Raw genomic sequence first — 19,463 nt, forward strand, 5'->3', positions numbered from 1 at the left:
AAATAAATAGAAAGCAAGCAAGAACCTAATATTATATGATTTTTGTGAAATTCAAAGTATAAAGGTTTCTGTGAGCTCACTGTCATGTATTTCAGGCAATGGCCACAACCTAGAAAGTCAATAAAAGATAAACTAAAATCCAGAATAGAGATCTTAAAACACTCAAGGCACTGACCACACCGAACCAAAAATAAAATTATAAAGAGACTTCGGTACATTGATAACTCAAAAATCCAAATTATAAACACCAAAAAATAAGTAAATTGCATAAAACTTTTATTACTTATTAGCAGTGTATTCTTCTACACTTTAAAATAGAGCAAAATATCTTCTGGAAGATAAACTATTCATAACAAAATACATGTCAAACAATTTTTATTATCAGAGTAAAATTACTTTGCTATATACTTTCTATATTATATACATCCACTTCTTGGTGTGTCTATGTATGCACATGTGTAAAGTAATTTTTAGACATATACATGTACATACATATGACACATATACACACATAATTATGGGAAATTTACAGTGGTCAACTTTACAATCATCTTAATAGCTTCACACAAATTAGTGTTCACAGAACTAAAACTGTCAACATGATTCCCTTTCCCCTATTTCTCAAATGTCATCTGAATTACTTTTTGTGGTAACTTGAAAAAAATACTATCATCTTCCTATACAATTAACCAATTTTTATAATAACTCATAATAAAATATTTTACTTTTTTAACTTTAGAAAAGATATATAATTCCACTTATTTTAGTTTTTGATTCCTAAATCATACAATTCATTTTTTTTCATCAGTTGAGTGTAATTTTTGGTACTGCAGTTACTGAAGGTTAATTTAACAAACCTGAGTCAAACATTCATTCAAATGCCTTTTTTAAAAACATAAAACATGAACAAGATGTTTTGATGAAGCATATATAATAGACTCAAGGTACCCTCCCCTAATAAATACATTATAAATAACTCAATGGTTGGGAGTAAAGCACTTCATATGAATCCATTTAACTAGCACTTTCAGTGTCGAGGCAGTCCATTCTTAAGCAGCCTGGAAGGATATCAGGATGTAAGGCTCCTCGATTCCTCATAGAAATGAAACCTACAGGCTTCTGAAGACCTAAATATCAGATCATACTTACATGAAAGGGCTGTGAGTACCTATAACGGTCCTTTCATTTTCATATTAGGTTCCAGATATGCTAGCGTGTGCAGCAGGGGGTTGTACCCTGTTTTAAAAATATCTCCTTTAATACAGAGAACTACTTAGCAGCATCTTTTTCAGTTTTTTCTCTCCATTGACTTAAAACTGATGTCAAACCATGTGTAATTACAGGCAACAACAACCTCATACCCAAAGCAGGATATCCTAATTGGGTTAAGAACTCTTTTGAAAGGAGGAAGGAAAAAAAAAACATTTGGAATATTGAGTCATTTCATAGAGAAAAAGCATGAAACCATGCTCTCAGAAGAAATATTCAGCGAATTCTGATCTTCCACTGCATGCTGTTTTTTAAAGCCCCCCAGGATGCAAAGCTAACTCAAATTGGCTCAGCAACAAAAACAATGGGAAAGGGAATTGTCCTAAATAAGCCATCCCACGCCGTTATACTCTTGGTAGCGATAAACTTGGATAAACTCAGTGTAACTAAACTGACTTCCCAAAAGAATGAACTGACCTGCCATGTTTATAGTGGGAGCATAAAAATCACTTTCTCAAATCGTTCTCCCTTACTTCTTCTTAATAAGAAGGAATTATTTATTCATTAGAGACAAAACCATACTAAAACTAAATAGATTTAAAATACAAATTTTTGGTAGCAAACAGCAGGAAAATCTAAATCAAAATATAGTCTAGTTTTTACATAACTTTATATATTTATAAATTTATCAAAATAGTCTTTCAAAGTTCACAATACATATATAATGTAACACTGTACAGGTAAATATAATAATAAATGTATTACCAAAATACATTAAAAATAACCCTTCAAAATACCAAATTCAACATTAAAACTGTCTTTAAAAGTATGGAAATCTCCATAAACATAGTTTCAGTGCATTTATAGTAGTCATTAACCAATTTTCTGTTTTCAAGTCTCTTGAAGGTGTTATCTTAGTGCTCTCTTTAATTTAAGGTAAGAAGGCAGAGATATTCTTCCAGCAAGAAGTTGCTTTCCCTCTCCACTGCTCATCCAGATGAAGAAATTGTGTCTAAGAGAGGAACGGCTTTCACTGGAGTGGCAAGGCCTTAGTAATGAACATATTCAGACTGAAGGGACTGTGCAGGGAGAGACATAAACTGAGGTTAAATTCCATCACATGTAAAACTTCTAGCAAGTCATGCAGCTTCTGCCTTCCACACAAGACAGCTTAGGTCTATTAAACAAAAGATCAGTGAAATAAACTAAGCCAAAACAGAAACAAAAAGATGGGAGTCACAAAGCATTAGCTAAGTAAGAATGAGATATTCAATTATGTAAAGTGATTGTAAGAAAACTTCATATTGTAAAAGGTTTACTAATTTATTTATAGTGATTAAAAATTAAGTTTTAATTTAAAAATCAGTAGGTAGCCTAAACTCATCTCTAAGCATTTCTGCAATTAATGAGTTTTACTTAAAAATATTAAAAGATACTTTTAACTAATTAAACATTACTAGAATATACTTTGAGATGATATATCCTTAAATTTAATTCAGTACATATCAATGGCATGCTTCTAGTGCAGTAGAATTAGCAGCCATTTAAATAAATTCCTTAAGAACGCTTGAATTTATAAGTATCTTACACATCCTTTCCCTTAAGGGGAAATGAAGTACTACCAGCTTGAAATCTGATCTTAAGACCCAAAAACATTTATGCAGAAGAGTCTTGCTGTGGAATTTAATAAACAATAGGCAATTTTCAAGAAAACCATACAAATTCTTCCACATCACATTAGATACTAACATATAAAAGGAGTGTGATTGGGATATGTAATCAGAATGCCTGGGACAACAGACATAAACCAGGAAAAGATAAAGAGAGTTACAGAAAGTTTGCCAAATAGTTATTTTTTTTAGCAGGAAACAGTGATTAGAAAAAGGAACATAAATCAATCTAAACATTAACAAATTTTTTGCTCAATTCTTCCAATTGAATGCCTGAGGATAACAAAGTTTACTTGATTTTCTAGTAAATGCCCTTTTCTCCCACCCAATAATTATTTCTCAAATTAGTCTGTAACATTTTATTAACAGGTCTAGTCAATTATAAGACGGGTCCATTTTGGTGATGATATAGGTTATCAGTAAAAAAGAATCTGTCCGTTTTCCAAAGAACTTACAAAAGGATTCAAGCTATCTTTTCTCAGCTTCAAAACTGCAGTGAATTTTACACCCTATGAACAGCCATTTCCTGAGTAAGTCCCTATTAACACAGTATGTCAAAGAGTTATGGTCCCTGACCGCAAAGGGCGAAAGCCACAATGTCATAACAGATGTGAAATGAAAAGACAGCGGTGTCAACATTAAATAGTAATATACGTAGCGTAAAGTTAACATCGTGCGCCAGGAAAGGCTTAGGTAAGAGGTAGTAAGGGAAACGGGTGGTTCTCAAGGCTGCCAGTTTCAACAGCTGTAGGAAGAATGGAAAAGGTTTGGCTATTCACTTTCTTGTATGTGGTTCATGCTAATACTTCAAAATAGGTGCTGATCAAGAATCAGAGCACTATACTATAAATACACCTGAACCACAGTGCGAATAAAAGAGGTAAGACCCTAAGAAAGCCCAGTGAAGTTGGTCAAAAGCCTTGAAGCCCATATACATTCCACTTGAGGGACGCCAGCTACCACGCTCGCAATTAGAGCACATTTTTCTACCTCCTTTTTCTCGGTTTCTTCTAAGTCTGGCAAGCAGTCAGAGGGCAGAGCCAGTTAAGTCCTCCAGCTGTAAGAATGCCACAAAGGTATGTTGTGCGTGTGTGTGTGTGTGTGTGTGTGTGTGTGTGTGTGTGCTCAGCTAGTGCTTTCTTGAGAATATTTAACTTTTACTTTTGTTCCGATTAGTAGTTATGCATGTTATCACTAACAGAAATTAGAAACTCTTCAAATTGCACATAACTTAGAACAAAGTTGTTTTTGCAAGCTCCATCAATTATCAATAAACGGAGATGTAGCAAATAAACATTAGACAAGCGACCTTTGTTAAACCAACTTTTTTATAGGGTAAAGTATTTCATATGTACATCAATATAGAGGGGCAAATATGTGTGTGTGCATATATTTATATATACAAACACACACATATATATTCATTTATTTATTTATGTATTTATTTAATGCATCACAGTACCCAGTGAACTGGAAAACAGAAATAATCTAGAACATTTTAAAGATTTCTATTATTCATATAGAGAATATATTCATTAGTCTTCTGGCCAAAGCCTTTACTTTCACACAGAGCTCACAAACTCTGGCTGGTGTTTAATCTAGCCTCAGATACAGTTCACCACAAGCCCCACTATTTCCTTTTCCAACCCCCTAATTTGCTCTCTTATGTTGCCTAACTGGCCCTGCAGGCCTCTGCAAACAAATGATGACACCATTTGGCCAACGAATTGACCTTCTGTCCCACCAGTTCAATTCATTCAACAAATAATTACTGAACATCCGTTGTATCTATTAAGCACTAGACGATAAAAATACAATACCAAAGTCCTCAAAACAAAACATGTTCCATGGTTTCTTTATATGGCATAAAGGAAAGGGAAACAAAAGATCAGTAAAAAGGGCTCAGCAAATTATTCTGACATCAGTATTTTGTAACAAATTAACTTCCTTTCATTTTCAATCTAAAATAAAAATCTTAATAGAAATGCACTAAGGGGGCCGGGCGCAGTGGCTCACACCTGTAATCCCAGCACTTTGGGAGGCCGAGGCAGGTGGATCATCTGAGGTCAGGAGTTCAAGGCCAGCCTGGCCAACATGGCGAAACCCCGTCTCCACTAAAACTACAAAAGATTAGCAGGGCATGGTGGCACATTCCTGTAATCCCGGCTACTCGGGAGGCTGAGGCAGGAGAATCACTTGGACCCAGGAGGCGGAAATTGTAGTGAGCTCAGATCACGCCATTGCACTCCAGCCTGGGTGACAGAGTGAAACTCCGTCTCAAAAAAAAAGAAAGAAAGAAAGAAAGAAATGCACTAAGGGGAAAAAAGAATTGTTCAAGTCTCCAAGATCTATTCACTTAAAAGCATAACTAACACTATGAGACCTTTCTATTCAGGGAGCAACAGTGTTGGATGACAGGAATATTTAAATTTCAGGTATCACATGGTTATCCTATGGGGTTGTGCTGAGGGCCTCTCTGGGTCATTTGTACTCAGCCACAGTTGAGGAAATCTCAAGGAAAAACACAAGTACTCTCCATTTGAAATCTTAGATAGGATAGATAGATAAGCCACATGAGTGCCTGGTTTGACCTAATACACATTGTAACAAAGCATAACTTCTTGCTTTTTTTTGTAGTCACAGGTAGGTCTACCAACTATATACAATGCTTTCCAAATGTCCAAGTATTGTAAAATTATTAATATCCCAGAAAAGATAATAGCCAGTTACTAGCATTTTTAATTTATAGTAAAATTATATTTTATAGTAAAATTGCATTTGCATTTTGAATTCCATGAACAATATTATTGCTATTGATTTCATTATTCAAAAATAGATTAAACACAACTATCTGAACTTCTTAACAAATTAGATATATTACTTGACATGTCAATTATTCTGAGCTAGATATTTGAGTACTTTCTATATGCTAAGGACAGTTCTAAACATCTTATACATATTCACGCATTAAATGTTTCAGACAACCCACTTTACAGATGAGGAAACTGAGGCACAAAGCAGTAATTAGCCCCAATTCATGTAATTAAGAATTGGTGGAGCTGGAATTTGAACCCTAGCAGTCTGACTCTAAAGCTCAAACCCTTAGCTACTATAGTTTAATATCTCAAGACAGCCAGCATTTGTCTTGTGATCACTACATATTCAATCCAACATTATCTATCACCCTAACATAGACAAATAATGACCTTAGGCAAGATATGATTCTGAGTGAATAAAAAAAATTATTAAAAAATATTTGTTGCATTAAAAGATAAATACATTTTTGAATGATTTTCATCAGGCCTGAATTCAAAGAATTTTCAGGAATATTCTAAATTTAAAAGAAATTTTCATTATAAGAACATCCACGCTTAAGTATTATGAGTTGATTAAAGTTTTAATTCTGATTGCCCAGTACTTTTAGTTGTTACAATAATGAATTAATGAATCTGAAATACAAAATAAATTATAGCAATGACAATGAAGATGGTTATAAAGAAAGCGAAAATAATTTTTATACCTGAAGATTATTTTAGAAGTTAGCCCTTGTTTATATAACCAAGAGATTTTAATTTCTCAAATATAATATTCAAGCTCATTTAATTAATAAGCTCGACAGAGTTATATTGAGTTAGGACCAGATCAACTTTATTGTGGATATGTGGTATTCTTATTGTATGAATACCATAAAATTAATAATGTAGCAATATTCAACCTGAAAAATAAGGATAAAATTGCCTTAACATTTGCAGCCCCCAAAATTTTTATGTCAAAATATAAGCTTCCATCAAGAAGTCTTGTTCCCTGAAAGCAGTAAGATTTGACATAAAACAAAGTGTTAGGTAAGGAGATCAAGACAATTTGTTCTGTTCTGGAAATCTGCTACTAATCTGTTTTGGCAGATGTAGGTAGTAACTTTAAAATTTTAGCTATTCTGGAGGTGTTTCTTTTTTAAACAGCCCAGTTACCTAATCATGGCAGGAAAATGTCTAATAATTATAGATATAAATATTGTACAGATGGTTAATAAATAAAACATGTTAGCTATCAAAAACAGCAAATTATAAAGAATAATGAAAGATTAAGGTCCTTAACAGCAAATGAATGTAACGATGTCTTAATGTTCAAATAACTTGAACCAAAGGATCTAACGGCCTGGAATGTTAGCATCCTACTAAGGTCAAAATCCTGCTTCGAAATGTTCGTGGACTTTTTGCCACACTGCCATTTTCTTTCCTACATTTTCCCAAGTCCTTTAAGGAATAAAAAATAGTGTACTGGTTATCCCTGGTTTAAGTTCTAACCACAGAGGCAAAAAGCACCTAAAATAAAAATGGTTTGTTTTAATGTGATTGAAATTAAAGGAAAAAATACATGGTTGGCAACATGGTATTTTATACATAACTATAGTGTTTTAAGTTTTAATGAACAAATACAACACTGGGGAAAAATAAATACACCCATAACTGCCTCTGTACTCCTATGTCTCTTTATGCCTTTGTAATAAGAGTTTCCAGTTTTTGCATTGCTTACAAATTAACACATAAAATGCGTGCATTGATACTTATTTCCATAACTGTGGTTTCACAATACTGAAAGTATGTTTTTTTTTTTATTTCAATAGGTTTTGAGGTACAAGTGGTTTTTGGCTACATGGATGAATTGTACAGTGGTGAAGTCTGTGACTTTAGTGCACCTGTCACCCAAGTAGTGTATATTGTACCCAATATGTACAATACTGAAAGAATTTGCCTCTGTTAATATGATACATATTTCCTCCAATAACACTAGATGAAATGTAGCTGGGTATGGTTTTATTGGCATCATATTAAGATAAAAGGATGAAGGTTTGTGTTAAAATCAGGTTCGAAAGGTGTGTGTACATTTTTCCATAGTGTTCTCTGTGCATTTCAGGGACTTCAAGACTTATCAAGCCAATTTGGGTTCATTATAATGCTATATAAAATAGTCTTTCACCTTCCTACATGATTTTTAATAGATTCTTTTTTCTGGAGAAATTTAATATATGCTTTTCAACAATCACAAAGAGCTCAATTGTTAGATGACAGATTGTTGACACCCAGCTTGACTCAGCCAACCATTACATGAGTGTTTTCAGTTCATCTGAACACCAAAATTATATTGATGCAAACTCAGTTAAAATTTATTTTCTCTTGTTTTAGTAAAGCCACATTTCTAGAAAAAAAATACACAACTCCCAGATTACTGTATATTAAAGCTCAAGCTGGAAACTTGTTTGTATTTTGTTAGTGCTTCATATGCTAACAATGAGATCCAGGCTCCTAAGCACTTTAACATTCACGAACCCAGATACGTTATCTGACTTTTAGTTCAATAAATATTTATTAGGCACTTATACTGTACTATGGAACCTCAGGAAACAGAGATGTTTCTGAGAAGCTTAAAGGAAAGCAGAGGAGAGAATCATGTATAACTGACTATAATATGAGAGCGTTAGCACTCCTAGGAGAGTCGAGAAAGGAAGAGCCATTCTGTTTAGATGGGTCACAAATGCTTATCAAAAAGATAACTATTGAGCCAGGTCAAGAAATGTGAAACCAAGCAGAGAAAGAAGGGAAAGCAGAGTGGACTGCAAGTGCTAGAGTTCAGGCTCAAGGCAGGTCGTGCCAGGTAGAGCTGCTGGAGAGGAGGCTGGCAGGGAGGCACACAGCCCGACAGGGAGGCACACAGCCCGACAGGGAAGAACCCTGAATGCCAAGCCAGGGGAGCCAGACTTGACCCAGTAGGCAGAGTGGAGCCACTGAACGAAGCCAAACATGAGAAGGATTTGATTAGCTCTGTGTCTCAGAAATTTAACCCTGGCAACAGTATAGAGGAGAGATTTAAGGTAAGAGACAGGAAGACAGAAAGGGCTATGCAATAGTTCATGAAGACCCCAATTAAGGCAGCAGTGGTAAGGATGGAGGGATAGAGGCATTTTAGAGGGAGACTTGATAGGACTTAGTGGCTGGTGTGACAAGGGAAAGGCAGGCAGAAGTAGTGTCAAAGCTAACTCCAAATGTCTAGCTTGGATGACTGGATGAATAAAGATGAGATGATTCGGCTGGGAAACCAAAGAGGAGCTGGCAATGGAAGGAACCTGTATTCTCTCCATCCCAGGTAACATCCCAGAGGAAGCTGGGAGTGTAGGTCCAATGCTCAGGAGGTTACCCAAAGAGAAAAGGGCCAATGTAAGGACAATCATTAAGGGGCAGGCTTAGGAGTAGAAGGACTAACAGGAGCCCATCAGATCCGGCCTTGAAGAAGTCAGCAGTAATCCGAGGGAGAGACTTTCACCAGAATGAGGGGCCACCTCCCAGCTATAGAGCGGAGGAGTACCAAAGAGACAAGGGAAGGGGCAGTGCAGGCTTCTCTTTCCCCAAGTTTGGCCATAAAGGAGAAACTGTGAGAGGAAGATAGGGCCAAGGGAAGACTCCTCCCCAGCCCCCACCAGCCTACCAACTTGGACGTGCACATTTGCAGTCGAGGAGACCTGCAAACTGAGGGTAAGAGGCTGAAGATACAAAAGGAGAAGGAAGTGATTAGGGCAACTTCATGAAAGATTCTGGAAAGAACAGTACAGGTAGGTAGAGTTCTCATTGGAAAACAGCAGAGTTTCTTTGGATTTAAAGGGGAAGGAAGAAATGGATGAGTCCAGATGCAGATAAACTTTGAGATAGAGAAGAGGGAAGTTAGAGGAAATTACTTCTGATAAATTCTATGTTCTTAGCAGATCTCAAAGCAGGGTCAGCTGGCTCTGGAGATCAGGAAGGGGTTGTGTTGGTGAAAAATGTTAAAAAGTTTTGGAACAGCCAGGTGGGGAAGAGAAAAGGAGCCAAAAAGGGATAAAACAACTAATTAGGAGCACTGAAGGGCCGGGTAAATTAGAAACACATTTGAGATGGAGCCAATTGGCAAAGTAATGGGATTTTCTCCAACAGTGCTCACAGGAGAGAGAGGAGGAACAGATACAACAGATGGTTGAACTGATCTAATTTTGGAGGCTGGTAATCAAGTGGTTACAGAATGTCCAAGTAGAAGTGAGAATGTTGGAAAAAGGAAGCAAAAATGACTATGCAGGCTATAGAAGGAAAGAGGTGAACTGAGATGGCTGGGGAAACAGGCAGGGTCAGAAAGAGGGCATGGAGCAGAGTTAGGAAGAGGGGGAAATGTTTAAAGGAGGCTGGCAGGATTCAAGATGTCAGAAGCAATGTGCTAAGCAATAAGAAGATTTATTCAGTGAATTTTCAAGTGAACAAAAATAAAGATAATTGAAGCTAAGAAAGTTTAAAATAAGATCACTGTGACACCTTGGGCAAGTCATTGCCACTCTGAGTTTTGATTTCCCCATCTGTAAATAGCAGGTTAAATAAATAAGATAATGGATATAAAGTACCTAATACCATGCCAGGCACATAGGAGGTATTCAAGAAACAGTGGATGATGATAATGATTAGAAAAATGTTACAGTTGTCCAGAATGTTGGCAGTGCCCAGGTAGCTAAAAAGTAGAAGCAAAAGTCTTCCAGGGATGAAGGGAGGTAATAACAGTGATGAGGACAAAAAGATAGGCGCATCCTTGGATGATGTTTTCAAAAGACAGGAGAGCATGGAAACGAGGTTCCTAATAGGAAGTGGGAACACAGCCTTTCCCCTCTTAACCATAAAGATTCAGGAGCTACCAGACAGTAAGTAATGTGTACTTAAAGACTAAATAAGGGAAAATGAGATAGAACGGGTCAACCTTATTTTGCTCACTTTCAAATGGAGACTTCTTGATTTTCTCTTACAGTCTACTGTTTTTCATAACAGAAGGCTGAAGGACTCAAAACAGTCTGCCCAAGAGAGAAAAATATCTACTTCTAAACTGATAAAAACAGTTCTCTCCCACATATATCAACCTTTGAGTTGTTTAGACATTCACTATCAAGGAGAGCCTGCGTCATTTACCAAAGGTTTCTGTTACGGGCAAATCCAATGACTTTACAAGCAATGTGCACGTGGTGTCTGTGCTTGTTTGCACATGCATGCACATCCACATGTATGTGTATGTGTGTGTAAGAAGGAGATGCAATAAAAATATGCCTTTCTAAGTTAAAGATCTGACACACATGTGCGCACACACAGTAAAATTCAAATTTTTGGAAGAAACAAATGACCTACACAATATTAGAAAAGATGCAAGTATGGACTGAGTATACCCACAATCAAACAGGTAAGCATAGCTCAATGCCAGATGCTTTGGAGATAACAAAAATAAAAGACATTTTCTAACCTCAATCAAGGAATTCAGTGAGGATTCAAGGACCACATCCACAAGATAGGTGACTCTCAATATGAAAGAGGGATGAGGAAGGCCAATAACTAATACAAACAGAACGACTTCAAAAAACATCATGATTGCTATGGTCTGGTGAGATTAAGGAAGGCTTCACAGAGGAGGAGGTTGGACTTAGGCCAACTCCTGATGGAAAGGGGGTGAGAAGCAAAGGGAGGGAGGAAGGGAGACCAAGTTGGGGACATAGCATGTAAGAAAAGCACAGAGGAGCAGGAGCCGCGCACGTTCAAGGACATAAGAAACTGCCTGGCAGAAGTGGAAGGTTCATGCTCAGGAGTGGAGGGAAATGACTTTGGAAAGCTGGTTGGGGAAAGCTGAAAAAGGCACTGAACGGCAAGCTGCAGAGACTGGACCTACTTCATGTCGAGACAGTACACTCCAAACTACCCTCTGTATGCATGTATTAAATATTTTTTAAAGATGAAGAAGAAAGAAAGGGCACAGCAGAAATTAAAAGCAAGATCAACATCTTTGTGGCCCAGAAACAATCAAGACAGTGGTGGGACTCTGGCTACACAGCTGGAAGCCTGCAGAGGTGGCTAGGTGTTCCATTCATGTGGGTATATAGGTCGAAAGCCCCTTGCCTGAAATCAGGGGTGGAGTCAGGCTCTCCCAATGGGGAAGGAGGCTGAGAGAAATTGTGACCATTGCCCTCGGGCCAGGGCTGAGGTGGAGCCACGTCCCTGCCTGAGAAGAAAGCCTGGGAGGAGCTCACCAAGAGATAGAAGCCTGGGTCATTAAGGTCTGTTTCTAGACTGAAAGGCCTAGATGATCGGGTAGAGCCAACAAGAAGGCCAGCAGATGAGGAGGGAAAAACAGAGAGAGAAAGAGGAGAGAAACACACAAACACTCCCATCCCATCTGAACCTACCAACCAAATTCCCTAACACACAAGGCAAATGAACATTATGAGAACTGACAAAGTCTGCAACCACAAGGCAAACTCTCACAGGGTGAAATGCAAATAGCAAAGCAATATCAAAATGCCTTATCACCTGAGATCCTCCAGGTGAAAAAAAAAAAAAAAATATATATATATATATACACACACACATAAAATAAGCCATAAAACAAAAACAGGCGGGCCCAAATTATAACAGATGGCTATCATAAGGATCAAATTAGAAATGCTGGAAAAGAAGGATATAGCCCCTGAAATCAAAGGTCAGTGGACTGGGGGATATACTCCAGAATGGACACATTAAAGAAAATTCACAAATTGAAAAATAATAGGAGGAATTCAATCAGAATACAGCTAGAGCTTAGGAACTGAAAAATATAAAACAGAAGGTAAGAAATATTGAGGACAGATTGAAAGGGTCGAATGTAAGTTTGGGGGCTATCGGCTGGGTGCAGTGGCTTATGCCTGTAATCCCAGGACTTTGGGAAGCCGAGGCAGGCAGATCACCTGAGGTAAGGAGTTTGAGACCATCCTGGCCAACATGGCAAAACCCCATCTCTACTAAAAATACAAAAATTAGCCAGCCATGGTGGTGCACACTTGTAGTCCCAGCTACTCAGGAAGCTGAGGCAGGAGAATCACTTGCACCTGGGAGGTGGAGACCCTGGGAGGTGGAGGTTGCAGTGAGCCGAGATTGCACTCTAGCCTGGGTAACAGAGTGAGACTCCTTCCATTAAAAAAAAAAATTGTGGGGCTATTGCAAAAGGAGAAAATAAGGGGAATAAGGGGAAAGGCAGTAAAGCAATATCCAAAAAGATAGTGGAGCCGGGTGTGGTGGCTCAAGCCTGTAATCCCAGCAATTTGGGAGGCCAAACCAGGAGGATCACTTGAGGCCAGGAATTCGAAACCAACCTGGGCAACACAGCAAGACACTCTCTCTACAAAAAAAAAAAAAAAAAAAGAAGAAGAATGATGGCTGAGAATTTTCCATAACTAAAAAAGCAGCCCTAAGATTGAAAGTACACATTGACGCCAGGCAAGATAAATAATAATGAATCTGTATATAGCTATATTATGGTGAAAGTACAGAATTTCAGGAAAAAGAGGAAAAATCTTATAATAATCAGTTTTATTCTTCAACCACAGAAGCTGTTAAACAAAGGCTTACATTAGGAAACTGGTATTTTAAGTGGATTCTGGCAGCAGTACAAAAATAGAAAGGACCAGAAATATGAGAGCAAATCAATTCTACCAGAAGATGCCTGCATGAAGTTTTTAATCTAGTGGAGGACAATGGCTTTTATGTATTTGTCTCACCTTGCTCTACCAAAAATATACTAGGCTCATGCTAGACACTTACATAAATATTAGCTATAGCTTTATTAATTGGATAAGTTTCCATTTCATTTAATTTCAGTTTTTAAGATACGAGTTCTCTCTGTATTGCCTAGGCTGGTCTCAAACTCCTGACCTCAAGTGATCCTCCCGCCTTAGCCTCCTAAAGTGCTAGGATTATAGTGTGAGCCATTGCACCTAGCCAGCTTTTACAGGTATATAAAAAGCACTTGCTTTCTTTTACTCCTAGCCAAAAAAGTAAGACTCAAGATTAAAATAAGGCTCTTTTCTACTGACCTAGTAGTATTATTGACACTACATAAGAAAGTATAAAATTAAGCTAAACAACCAAGGCGATTCATAACTCTAATACATTGAGAATATAAATTAATCCTTACCTATTATATATTTCTGATCAACCTTATCACTTAAAGTAAGTTTTATGTTTTCAAGTCTTTTCAAATGTACAGTCAAAAACAGCTGACACGCTTCATAAAGAGAATTAACATAAACCACTATTTAACACTGGAAACTTAAATTATAGTTACATATATCTACAAACACTGCAAACATATAAACAGCTTATATGCATATTTAAAGGCATCATCTGAACCATGCTGACCTCATAACAATTTGATGCTTTGTCGAGTAACATTCTCAGGTCCCCCTGGGAAGGGAAAAAAAATCTCAATGTTGGATGAATGCCAAAGATGTGGTTCAATACTGAGATTGAGCTCATGTTCTTGATATGTAGTTAGTATCCCTTAGCTGAAAAATTACATCAAATCTAAAGCAATGCCACAACAAAGAGGAAGGATAAAAAACCACAGCAACGTAAATATACAACAGAAGGATAGAAAGCTAGTACTAATCTTTAACTGTAATAAATATTAACACCCAGTTAATATTTAATAATATTAATATGAGTTAATAAATGAATATTGATATGGTTTGGATGTTTTAGCCCCTCCAAATGTCCTGTTGAACTGTGACTCCAGTGTTGGAGGTGGGGCTAGTGGGAGGTACTTGGGTCATGGGAGTGGATCCTTCATGACTGGCTTGGTGCTGTCCTCCCAGTAATGAGTGAGTTCCCACTCTATGAGTTCACATGAGATCTGGTGGTTTAAAAGAGACTCGCACATCCTCCCTCTCTCTTGTTCCCTCTTGCCATGTGATAAGCAAGATCCCCTTTTGCCTTCCACCATGATTGTAAGCTTCCTGAGGACTCAGGCAAAGCCAAGCAGATTGTTGGTGCCGTGCTGGTACAGCCCACGGAATTGTGAGCCAAATAAACCAGCCTCAGGTATTTCTTAATAGCAACAAAAGCAGATGAATAAAAATGTCCTATTTAAAATCAGGACAAGATGGCCAATTTTTAAAATGGAGAATAGGCAGAGGGAAAAGACAACAAGTTGATATCAGGAAACACTACTACATACCACTGGAAAGTATCAGCACTTTACTGGGAATGGATATTCAAACAATCAATAAGTAGCTTATCACTGTCAGCACTAACATTATCCCAAAGTAAAAATGAACCATGCTTTAGTGCACTGTCGATCACTCAGATTTTCATCAAACTGGTTATTTTATAAAGCTAGATTCTAATATTTTGATATCATTCCAGGTCCTACTTTAAGGACCAATAATTCCTTAAAATACATACGTATTCTACCTGATGTTAGAACACAGAAGAACTTAACCTATTCATAGGCTACCAAGATTGTTCTTACATTGGTCAAATTTGAGGTAGAAAACATCCACAGTCTTCATAACCAAAGAGCAGCATTAACCAACTGAGTATAAAAATGCTACTAACACTAGAAAAGAGAACTACATTTAAGCCAACTTCAACTGTCGTATAAGAATGCTGAGGGAAAGTAGGAAGCACACAATATTTCATTTCCATTTTGCTTTCAACTTTCAACCAAATGAGGATTTTAATTTTTAATTCCCTCCTGTAACCAGTACTGTGTTAGAAACCATGAACTATAAAAGAACTTTTCGAAATGTCTGCAAAAGGAAGTTTAAATTTGGAGGCAATTCTTACATACACAGACAATATGTAAACAAATATAGATGTTCATGTATGTAATAGCATGCATGATAAAGTATTAATTATAGTGGATTCCACTTACTGGGGAGAGCTTCACAGAAGACAGGGAAGGTAATATATGTCTTTATTTAAAGATGAGAAATTGGTAAGGAGAGCAGGGGGCTTCCGAGAAAGGGCTTCCTAAAGACTAGCAGTAGGCATGAACATTGTGGGAGAAGAAGACAAGAGAATAAGCAAGATAAATGCTGGTGCAAAGATACAATACTACAGAAATGCAGTACAGAGGGCCTGAAAGCTCAGCAAAGAAAGTCAGTATTTATGTTCTAGCACTAAGGGACCACTGGTCATTTCTGAACAGGGAAATAAGATGTTGAAATCTGTATCTCTTATCTGGCAATGCTTTAAAGCAGGGGTTGGCAAACTGCAGCTCACTATCCAAATGCAACCCACCACCTATTTTTGTTAATAAAGTTTTATTTAATATAGCCACACCATTCGTTTATGTATTGAGTTGAATAGTTGGGACACAAAGCTAAAAATCTTTACTATCTGGCCCTTTACAGAAAAAGTTTGCCAACCCTACTTTAAAGTAGGAATTAAAGGTGGAAAGAGACAAGTTAGGAAGATCATCAAAGATCCAAACACAACAGGGATGAGGAAGCAACTGAATGGAGAAGGAAAAATTCCAAGAGACAATGGCACCACTGACATTACCGACAACCTTCACTATGAGAATATCCCTGCAAATATTTGAAGATTAAGATAGAAGAGTGCATAACAAAGCTTATTACAGGCTATAATAAGTTTCACTTATTTGTATAGTTTTATTATTAAAGCTATAGAGCATTCATTCATTTAACCATCCATCATTTTATCCAATCAACAAATACTTAATGAGTGCCTAATATATGCCATGCACAGGGCATATAACTATAAAAACCAGAGGCACCATCCCTGCCCTCACAAAGCATATAGTCTAGTGGATGATAAAAATTCTGAGTGAAAAAGAGTATTCTGATTTAGACCAAGGTGGGATATAGAGAGGCTTATGGGAGAAGCAACATGAACTAACTCAGAGTTGGGGGTCAGGTAAGGTCAATGTAGATGACTAGTAATCCAGTGATTAAGTGTCATAAAAATAAAGCATAGCAAATATTCAAGACAGATACCACAAGTAATTTCAATTTAATAAAATACTTCCACCCCACCTACACCATAATCACATGTCCCTCATTTCTTAAGCTTCTGAAGACTCCTCTGAGTGTCAGGGAGTGAAATTCATTTTTTACAGTAAGTGGGTCAACAAAAATGTAGCCTTGTGTGTGTGCATTGCACAGGGCAGTAGAAACTGCAAGACTAGCAAAAGAGGACAAATTAATAAAAATAAAATCTGACTGTTCCTCAGCATTCTGTCACAACTATAAGGAATCCTTAACATTTGTTCTTGTTTTCTGTGTTAAACGATTTAATGACAGAATAAGGAAATCATTTTTACATTTTTCTGGGGGCTGAACTGCTGCAAAAAGTGAGTGAGCAATTGCAGCTTTCAAAAGAGATGCTAATTGTAGCTTTTAAAATATTAGATTCCCTCTAAATACCCATCACCCCTATCCCCTAAGAGTTTCTGGGTCTTTCTTAAAGGTTCTGGGAGGATATTGCCATGCAGACTTCATTTTCCTACCTAAGAATTTTAAAACATTTTTATTGAGTGATTTTCCTAGTTCTTCAAGGCTCCTAATCTCACATCTTCAGAAGTACTAGAACTAGAAGTATGATCTTATTTAGACAATAAACCCAGTATAATTAGACAAGTTCCACTGGACCATAAACAAAAATAACTCATAATCTCCTATCTTATTCCACACAAAGTGGGGATTTTCATCATAATTTAGCTTTTTGACCACAAGTCAGCAGAAGCAGGACTTGGAGCTTTCCCGCTCACAGGAGGTTTTCTAAGCAAAGTTAAAGTGGAGAAGGTCTGCTGCAAAGACCTGCTGCTTCTTACTTCCAGGGAGGGTGAGAGGGAGGAAAATGTTGTGTTGATAATTCTATTTATAAATGCTTTTCTTTACAATAAGATGATAAATTTAGGAGGGAGGAGAAGGGAAGTGGCAGCAACTGCCCACACAGACTATTACTTAAATTGAATTATTTAAAAATCACTCTATTCTAGCCAGAAGAGGGATGAGAAGGAGGAGAAGTGAAAAGAAATAACAAAATATGGAACGAGACCCAAATCAAGTTATGTAAACATCATTAGGAGAGATTAACAATTGTCTAAAGAATGCCCCCATGGTTCTACCAGCAAAGAGGAGAACAAAAAAGTAGAACATTATTCTTGTCAAGCTACCGATGCTACTGGCATTCAGCTATAAATGTTGATTACACAATACCTTTACGTATGTAGTCTGCAAGGTATTTACATAGTCATGCATCACTTAATGACAAAGATACATTCTGCGAATGCATCCTTAGGCAATTTCATTGCTGTGTGCATGATAGAGCGCACTTATACAAACCTAGACGGTATAGCCTATTGCTTCTAGGCTGCAAACCTGTACAGCATGTTACTGTACTGAATATTGCAGGCAACTATAACACAATGGTAAGTATGTGTGCCTAAACATACCTAAACATAGAAAATATACAGTAAAAATATGGTATAAAAGATTTAAAAATTGTACACCTGTAAAGGGCACTTACCATGGATAGAGCCTGCAGGACGGGAAGTTGCTCTGGGTGAGTCAGTGGGTGAGTGGTGAGTGAACATGAAGGCCTAGGACATTACTGAACACTACTGTAGACTTTATAAACGCTGTACACTTAGGTTATACTAAATCTATGTTAAAAATTTTTCTTTCATCAATAATCAATTAACCTTAGCTTACTGTAACATTTGTATTTTATAAACTTAATTGTTTTAACTTTTGGCTCTTTTATAATACTTAGTTTACAATTTTTTAATTTTTTTATCAACTCCCAATTGCTTGAAATTAACACTTAAAATAAGCATTGTATGTGTAACTGTACCAAGTATTTTCTTCCTTTACATCCTTATCCTATATTTTTTTATTTTAAATACTTTTAGTATTTACTTCCTAAATTTTTGTTTAAAATGAAGACACAAACACACACATTAGCCTGGGCCTACACCAGGTCAGGATAGTCAATATCACTGTCTACCACATCCACATCTTGTCCCACTGGAAGGTCTTCAGGAGCAGTAACACGTGGAGCTGTCATTTCTTATAACAACAATGCCTTCTTCTGGAATACCTCCTGAAGGACCTGCCTGAGGCTTACAGTTAACTTTTGTTTTAATAAGGAGAAGGTGTATACTCTAAAATAATGATATAAAGTACAGCACAGTATATACATAGGCCAGTAACAGGTATTTATTATCAAGTGTTACGCGCTGTACATAATTGTATTGCTAGACTTTTATATGGCTGCAGCACAGTAGGTCTGTTTACACCAGCATCACCACAACACACGAGTACTGCAGTTATAACCCTACAAGGGCTACGACGTCACTAGGCAATAGGAATTTTTCAGCTCCATTATAATCTTATGGGACCACCACTGTATACGTGGTCTGTTATTGACCAAAACATCATTAGGCAGCACATGACTGTATGATTATCTATATATCTCTAGCACTTTTTCTGAAAATGGAAAGATCTGCATTCTGATCCAAAAGAAGAGGCTGATCCACAATCAGTATGTGAAAATGCTGACTGAACTCAATGCCTGCTGGAAAGTATATGATTTATAAATATAGTTAGGAAAATGTAAATATATTATCTTTTTACATCTAATCCTTAGTTACATGGATTTAAGTTTTTATGATACCTATACACCCAATTTATATAGTGGGATCATGGGATCAGAATCAGATTAAGGGGTAGATGGGCTGGCAATTTCCTAGGACCCT

At 36.9% G+C, this 19,463-nt stretch overlaps 1 protein-coding gene across 2 annotated transcripts in view; it reads right to left on the minus strand.

Annotated features, from left to right (window-relative positions):
* Positions 1-259: 259 nt before the first annotated feature.
* The window catches only part of CDC14A (cell division cycle 14A), a 175,489-nt gene continuing 156,285 nt past the window's right edge, over positions 260-19,463 (minus strand). Inside the window, exon 16 of one of the 2 annotated variants that reach the window (XM_032155246.2) lies at positions 260-2,288. In XM_032155246.2, coding sequence (XP_032011137.1) covers positions 2,259-2,288 — 30 coding nt within the window. In that variant the 3' untranslated portion in view covers positions 260-2,258. The remainder of the gene's footprint in view (positions 2,289-19,463) is intronic. The other variant, XM_058439534.1, reaches the window with a different exon arrangement.

Source organism: Hylobates moloch, unplaced genomic scaffold (genome assembly GCF_009828535.3).
Source record: "Hylobates moloch isolate HMO894 unplaced genomic scaffold, HMol_V3 SCAFFOLD_5, whole genome shotgun sequence".
NCBI classification, from domain to species: domain Eukaryota; kingdom Metazoa; phylum Chordata; class Mammalia; order Primates; family Hylobatidae; genus Hylobates; species Hylobates moloch.